Source organism: Meles meles, chromosome 1 (assembly GCF_922984935.1).
Source record: "Meles meles chromosome 1, mMelMel3.1 paternal haplotype, whole genome shotgun sequence".
Classification (NCBI taxonomy): Eukaryota; Metazoa; Chordata; class Mammalia; order Carnivora; family Mustelidae; genus Meles; species Meles meles.
The window spans coordinates 40,823,518-40,831,643 of NC_060066.1; the positions used below are offsets into that span (position 1 = coordinate 40,823,518).

Genomic DNA, 8,126 nt, shown 5'->3' on the forward strand with positions numbered 1-8,126 from the left:
TCTAAAGTGGTTTCATCACAAGACCTCTTTATTTGCTTTGAAAGCTTATGAGTTTCTGGAGCATGCTGTATTATTATTTACCTAATAGTTACTGTCCATGTAGATCATGCTACAAAATGCATTCCATTTTGGATGATCTGCACTGTATCTTACTGAGATTTACTCAGAGTTGCTCACAGTTGGCTACTGAGAATCAGGAAAAGAAAAGGGATTGGGGGGATAGGGGGGTGGGCAGTAGTGTGAAGACAAATAAAGGGCAATGAGATATAGCAAAAGGTCATAACAAACCTCTGACTTATTGCCAGTATGCAAAGATATACAGCATGAACTGATATAGACTTGTAATCCTGGGCCATTTAGACAGGTAATCCTGGGCCAATAATTTAACCTCTGCGTCAGATCCTTACTTGTGAAACAAGGCCTTGTGACTTCAGCTATCTGCCTTGGGATCACAAGCTTGGGTGGGTAGTTAACAGTGGTGGCTTCCAATGAACCACCCCAGTGTTTGTACTCCTTGTCCCCTTCCACACTGACTCTGGGCCAATGGGATCTGGTCCCTGAAACGTTATCAAGTAGAGGCTAGATACGTTCTTGCACATTGGGACTTGTCCTCTTGAAACATTTGCTGTCAGAACCCTGAGCCACTACGTAAAGAGGTCAGGTGACCCTCGGAGAAATGAGGTGGAGAGAAAGAGGTGCCTGGCCAGACCTCAGCTATTCCAGCCATCCCAACGGAGCACCAGACAGGTGGGGGAAGAAGCTATCTTAGACATTTCAGCCTCAGCAGATAAAACATGCAGCAGAGCTATCCAGCTGAATTCAGAACTGGGATAAAAAAGTGTTTTAAAACACTAACCGGAGGTAGTTTGTTGTACACTGGGGTTCTGTGGTGCTGTAGGTTGGGAAGGCTCATAAACTGAATCTGTAATTGATCAGGGTCTTCTGTAAGGTATTTTATTTATTTGCCCAACAGACATTTGAGTTCCTAAAATGCAGTGGTGAGTGTGGCATAGGTATGGGCCTTCATGGAGTTCTCTAATGGATGAGATCAATACACAGGAAACAAGATTCAGCTAAAAAAGCATGGAACCATCCCAACTGGTCTTTTTATGGCTCCAAACCTCATTTTGCCTTTATTAACAAACCACTTATATCAGCCAGAATAGGCTATAACGAACAGTTCTTAAGTGGTTTTCTAAAGATTGTATTTATTTAGAGAGAGAGCTAGCACTAACGCTGGCGGGGAGGGGCAGAGAGATAAGGAGAAGCAGATTCCCCACTGGCCAGCAAGCCTGGTGCGGGACTCCACCCCAGGACTCTCAAATCATGACCTGAGCCCATGGCAGATGCTTCAGCGACTGAGCCACCCAGGCGCCCCAAACCGTAAATGGTTTAAAACCACAGAATTTTTTGTTTAAAATTTTTAATCTCATACATGTCTTACTTGAGACCAAAAAAGCTCGGCTCCATATCATCTTTAGTGATAGAGGTTGATAGAGCCTCTACTGTGTCTTAAGTGTAGCCAGTCTATGAAAGGGAAAGGAATGTGAATTGCTCTTAAAAACTAATCACATTTTTCTTTACCAAAGCATCACATGACCATGCCTGCCTTAGGGCAGCAGAGAAATGCAGTCCTACCCATGTGCCCAGAGGGAAATAAAACAGAATTTTGAACCAAACTTAAAGACTGCCAGCAAACATCCAGGAGCCATAGGCTCAATACCACTAGGAGTTGGAGTTTGGAACAGTATTGGGCATCTGATCTCTTGACAAGGTCTTCCCTCTCTTACCACCTTCACTGTGTAACCTGCAAGCTGAAACTTAAGGGTAATGAGGAAATAAGAGTTTACTGAGTACTTCTTGGAAAGCAATGTGCCAGTGTTTAAACGTATCACACTTCACATCTTTCAGACTTCACTTTGGCTAGTGTAGTCTGGGAGCAGACATTCATCAGTTTTTCGTGCTGCACACAGCACTGGGTAATGTGAGAATCTGGTGGCACAAAGAAGAAAAAAGGGGAAGGCAACAAAAGTTTAGAACTGAATGTGACTAAGACCACTGAATCTAACCTTCTGAATTTACCATGAGATGGAGTTCTATATGGTCCCAGTTCTCTGCTTAAGCCCGAAGAAAACAAAAGTAGATACCTGTAGGTACTTGTTATGGATTGCATTGTGTCTCTGCAGAAGTCCTGTTGAAACCCTAACCCCCAATGTGATGGCATTTAGAGATAGGGCCCTCATAATACGAATACTGTTCTTGTAAGATACAAAAGAGCCTGCTGTGTCTTTGCCATGTGAAGACACAGTGAGAAGGCAGCCCTCTAAAATGCACAGGAAAAGCTATCACCTGAAAGTGCTCATTCTTGCACCTGATCTAGGGATTCCAGCTTCCAGAACAGTGAGAAATACATTTTGTTTTTCAAACTATCCAGTCTGTGGTGTTTTGTTATGGCAATTCAAGCTGACCATGACAGTAATGGTGGTAGGTCACTAGGAACTGAATGAGTCAGTCACACTATAATCGTTTCTGTCCCTAGAGATTTAACATGTTGGGGCTGAGACCTTAAGAGTATACTTTCATCTTAAAATCACAAATTCTGCTATGAATCTTAGATTTAGTATTAAAAAAACTTTTTTGTTTTTGTTTTGATCTAAACTTCCACTAAAATAGTTTGGTGTAGCCAAGCTGGAAAATGTAAGGTCAGAGAGGATTAGTGTCTCCTGGATTAGTAGTGTGGTATATGGCTCTAGAATTAAGGAGTCCCAAAGTTTTACCCAGATCCTCTGATACTGGAAGATAAATCTGGATTCTTCGTAGCTGTGTAGCCTTTGACAATTTATTCAACATTTCTGAGCCCCTGTTTCCTCTCTACAATGGGGATAATCCCAGTATTTACCTCCTGGATTTAGAACTAAATGAGAACATTAAAATGAGAATACAAAGTAAAAGGTTTAGCGCGTTGCTTGGCACAAAGGGCGCAATAAATACTCCCTAAATTCTCACAGCCCATCCAACACAGAACCCAGTCTGAAGCCCCTTATTCCTTGCCTAATGTTCTTCCCATCAGGTCACATGAAACGTTTCATAGAACAGGTGGCGCAAGATGCCAACCCGACTGCACTGGCATGACCCAAGCGGAAAAAACGGCAGCCGCAGGTGCCCCAACTCCGCTGCCAGAAACTGCGCCTGCGCGGGCGTCCTTCCTCGCCAGGCGACGCGACGTGAGGCGCCTGCGCATTGGGCCTAGAGCGTCCTCCAGGACTTACCCAGCAGGCAACGCTGCAGTCTCGGGTCAAAATGGCGAGCAGGCCTGCCGGTAAGTTACGGGTGACCTCTCAGACAGGCATTGCCATACTCAGCCTTTTCTTCTTGCAGCAATTTGCTCCGCTTCCTCTGTCCTAAGTGTGTGCGACGTCAGGGAAGGTGGAGGCTCCGCTCCAGCCTAAAGGGCGCCTTCCCCCCGACCCTCTTACTGTCCCCAGGCCGGGCTCACCTGAAGGGTTGAAGGTGGATCTACCGTCGGTGAAGGTGCCCGCGGTAGCTCCGATAGCCCTGCCATTCCAACTGCCCGTACGCGGTACGCCTTACCTCGGCCTTGAAGTGTTCAGGGGCACAAAGAGATAATTAGTGCATGACTTTCAACTAAAACCGAGTGCTTACTGTGAGTCAAACCCTGTAATGTACGATCACTTCTCCTGCCAGTGTGACGACGGCGATAATGGTTTGCCTCTTAACGCTGGTCTGGTAGCCGAGGGGAAATGACTGGAGGAAATAGGTCTGCAAATTTCCTTTCACCCCTCGCGCTTCTCAAACGGTATTCGGGACAGCTGAGTCAGGGTTCCTGCGAAGCTTCAGATTAATTTAGGCTTATCTGGAACGTCAGCTCCGTCTGCAGATTTGGAGAAGTTTGTATTTGCTGTAGGCATTAAAACAAACATACGTTTGTATATAGAATATACAGATTACCGGAATATTTAAAACAGGGTGAACACCAAGGATTTTCCCTCCCCCGCACCTTTTTTGCAGGTCTCTGCCCTCTGGAGGTATAAATTGGAGTAACCTTTAAATGCTTTTGGTCTCTTTCTCCTCGCTCTCAGCAATGATGAAGCTATTAGTAAAGAGCGGATTGCTGGAAAAATCCATTACTCTAAATGACATTGAACATTACTCTAAATGACATTGGGGGTGGGAGGACATTTAAGAATTCATTGTTTCGTTAACTTGAAAAATATAGAAGGCACTGTGCTCTGTCCTGTGTTTGACAACTAAATAGACCTGGTCTCAGCCCTATCACTGGAAGGCTCTGATCTTGGATGAGATAAGTTCCTAAACGTTATTTTTCTGGTAGGACAGGAGTGTTGTAAATAAACCAAGCTAATGTGGATAAAGCAGATAAGATAGCCTCTAGCACACAAGTGTTAAATAAATATTAATCATCACCATCAATGACAAATATATAGAGAGATCATTTGTTTTCTACAAATAAGGGTTGTAGATTGTTGACTCTTTGGTACTTGTTTTTCTAGAAGCAATCTTTTACATGGTGCTTCATTTTCAAGGAGCTTTGCCAAAGTTGTGTAATCTGTGATATGCTGAGGAGAAGGGATGAGGAGGGGTTGGAATAAAAGAGTTTGCTCTTGGTGAGAGGCTAGCCCCAGCCAAAATTTTAAAAAGAAAATTCAAATTTGCTCTATCTCCCCTTCTTAACCACATCTGTCTTATGAACATCAGGCACTTTCATGTTGCCCTTAGCCCCTACTGAATTATCCCATCAGTTTCAGTCCTGCGCCCCAAAGAGCTTTTAAGTTAGCTATTTCTCCTCATCCATTTTCAGATATCCATTTCCTTGTTAAAAAGTTAGCTACTTGGGAGGGGGAAAATGGGCTGCTTCTGCTAATCCATATTAATATTAAATGATTGACTTGTAGTGTCAAAATCCTCCCAGAAATACATACATTTTTAAAGAGGGTAGCCAAGTGAATTAAAGGTAATGTAGAATTAAGATTTTGGAGAGAGAAGGTCATTGAGACCTTCCAGCCTGTTCTGAAGTCTTACCTTCTTTACATATAAGTCCAGTTCCCTTAATAAGAAAAGTTTACACGTATTTCCTGGAGTTTATTTCTGAAACTACAGAAGATGAAAGAGTTCATTCCCACACCCTACCCCTTTAGTTCTGATGGTAGCAGGGGGTACATAAAAGATAGGGTACTTGATGTGAAGAGGCTATAGATCTTTTGTTCATCATGTGTTTGAGTTTACCCTTTTTTTCCATGACCTCCTGTCCAATTTTTTTGAACCTGTAATCACTTTTGCTCATAGATAAAATAAGCAGTTTTTATCTAAGTTGTACAGAATATACAGTTTGAAAAGGAAATTTCCTTCCTATGTTTGCATTCTCTAACAAGGTAACTCTAAGAGTACTGGTTGCTTATCTCTCCAGGTGTTCATATAGTATAATAAGTAATAATTGTATCAGAGAAACTAACAGTGTGACAATATTAGTTGCAGCATCAAGCAAGTGGCTGGAGGGTATTCGAAAATGGTACTACAATGCTGCAGGGTTCAATAAACTGGGTGAGTATCTGTTTTTTCTTTCTTTCTTTCTTTCTTTTTTTTTTTTTTTTTGCTTTTTCTGAGAGTAGTGCTTTTGCAAGAGTCGTTAGGATTCCCAAAAACAGCTTAACTAATTGTACCTGTGTATATTAGAATATTTTAAAATTAGGTAACATTTTATTATTCAGTCATTTCCTTTTTATTACTTTGAGAAGAGAGTAATAGAATCAGTCATCTTGGATGTTTGAGGTGCATATAAGTTATGTTCTTAAAGTATGGTAGCAGTACATTATCCTTATTATATGCTCCCTCTCCTGACTCCTCCATTTGGCATTTGAAAATTTAAGTTATATGAACTTTGAAAGTAAGAGATTTCACAGGTGTTAAAATTGCCAAATGTCCAAATCATCAGATACCTTTTTTTAAAAGATTTTTATTTATTTATTTGACAGAGATCACAGGTAGGCAGTGAGAGAGGAAGGGAAGCAGGCTTCCTGCCGAGCAGAGCAGAGAGCCCAATGCACGGCTCGATCCCAGGACCCTGGGATCATGACTTGAGCCGAAGGCAGAGGCCTTAACCCACTGAGCCACCCTGGCGCCCCTAAATCATCAGGTATCTGAACACTTAGAATTTCAGCTTTTTTTAATTGGAGCTTGACAGAAGCATCATTAAATGTTACTGGTTCTTTAGTACACTGTTATCTTAAGGTTCCTTAATACCTTGATCTCAGATTCAAAGTATAAGAAAATAGAGATGTGATTTACTGATGTGTGTTTAAAAACAAAGTAGTTATTTTAGATATTTTTAAAATTGTTTTAGATAAAATTTGAATTTTGTGACGGTGGGTTTTAAAGACTCATTGTTTCTAGAGTACCATTTAAGAAATAACCCATTATGAAGGAAAGAAAAAAATAAAATAAGAAAATTGGAGAGGGAGACAAACCATAGGAGATGCTAGTAAACAAAACTGAGGGTGCCTGGAGGGAAGGTGGGGGGGGTGGGGTAAGCAGGTGATGGATGTTAAGGAGCGAACTTGATGGAACGAGCACCGAAGGTTATATACAACTCATAAATCACTAAATTGTACTTCTGAAGCTAATAATACACTATATGTTAATTGATTTTTAAATTAAAAAAGAAATAACCCATTATTATGTATGAAATGCATACATGGTTCACCTGAGTCTTAAGTTATGTCATAAACCTGTTTCACTCATTTTTTAAAATATCTGATATTTGAGATGTGTATTCAGTTTGACTCTTGTTTTCTGTCACAGGGTTAATGCGAGATGATACAATACATGAGAATGATGACGTGAAAGAAGCCATAAGAAGGCTTCCTGAGAACCTTTATAATGACAGGATGTTTCGCATTAAGAGGGCACTGGACCTGACCATGAGGCATCAGATCTTGCCTAAAGAGCAATGGACAAAATACGAGGAGGTAGCTCAGCTTTTATGTATGGGACAGCGTTGGCCACTAAGCATTGAGCATTAGAAACAAACATTCATTGGTACCATTCTTTAGAGTTCTTAAAGTTGTGTCAAATAAATACTCTCATGGCAGTCCAGTGAGGTTAATAGAGCAAATGTTAACTCCGTTTTAGAGATAAATACTTTGTGACTTAGAGTGATGTGACTGTTCTAAAATCAGTAAGCAAGTCTCTAATGTAGAGATCCAGGGCTACAGTCCAGATCCACTGTCTTCTGGGTCATTCTCCTTCTACACTCTGTTTCCTGCTTGATGAAAAAATAGTGGTATCTGATCAGCTCTTGGGGTAACCCTCTGGCTCCCAGGAAGGACTCTGAAATAACCCCCACCCCTTGAACTATACTGAAGCTAGGCAGAAGCTTCTAACCTCACTTCTTCTTTGGCAGACTTTCCCCTTTCAACCTATCAAAGCAACTTTTACAGTATCTTTGTGGGTTTTTACATTTTAGAAAAGCAGTTCTTAGACTGCTTGAAAATACATTTTCTTAAGTTGGAAATAAAATTAATTTTGATGAATGACTTTTGTTGAAGACCTGTGAAGTGTTTGGGATATATCAGTATATGATGGCTATATATAATATTTTTCTTTTATTCGTTCTTTAGGATAAATTCTACCTTGAACCATATCTGAAAGAAGTTATTCGGGAAAGGAAAGAGAGAGAAGAATGGGCAAAGAAGTAATAATGGAGTTGGAAACTGTGGTTGCAGCTGCCCTCAAGTATTTTTAAGAAGTTGAATAAACCTGAAATGTACAATTTAGAACTATCTGAGCTGCAAATGTACTTATTGCTTTAAATAAATATCTATTATGATTACTATTGGAGTGTTTGCATTCTAAATCTTACTCTGAATAACTACTGAATTTACTTACCTGTTAACGATTCTTTCTGGACTTCTAAGATATTTTTTAGTTAGGATTTTACTGCTTCCTGGAGCCCAGAGAGGCCCCTTTAGTCAACTTTCCTCACTGGTTAGACAACATCTTATTTTACTGAAGAATATAACATTCTTTCAAGTAGAGTAATCACCTTTATATTGCCTTTGTAGATTACCAAGATATGTATGTAGAAGCCCCCT

The 8,126-nt window shown here is 40.7% G+C and overlaps 1 protein-coding gene across 1 annotated transcript; it reads left to right on the plus strand.

Annotated features, from left to right (window-relative positions):
* The first annotated feature begins 3,209 nt into the window (after nucleotides 1-3,209).
* LOC123940753 (cytochrome b-c1 complex subunit 7) lies at nucleotides 3,210-7,867 on the plus strand. The gene is made up of 4 exons (XM_046003694.1): nucleotides 3,210-3,319; nucleotides 5,506-5,577; nucleotides 6,835-7,001; nucleotides 7,653-7,867. Exons 1-4 carry the CDS (start codon nucleotides 3,301-3,303, stop codon nucleotides 7,728-7,730), a joined length of 336 nt encoding a protein of 111 aa, XP_045859650.1. The 5' UTR covers nucleotides 3,210-3,300; the 3' UTR covers nucleotides 7,731-7,867.
* The last annotated feature ends 259 nt before the right edge of the window (nucleotides 7,868-8,126 follow it).

Coding starts and splice junctions, on each gene's coding strand:
- LOC123940753 (XM_046003694.1), top strand. Junction 5,578..6,834: donor TGCAGGGTTCAATAAACTGG/GTGAGTATCTGT, acceptor TTTCTGTCACAG/GGTTAATGCGAGATGATACA. Junction 7,002..7,652: donor AATGGACAAAATACGAGGAG/GTAGCTCAGCTT, acceptor TTCGTTCTTTAG/GATAAATTCTACCTTGAACC.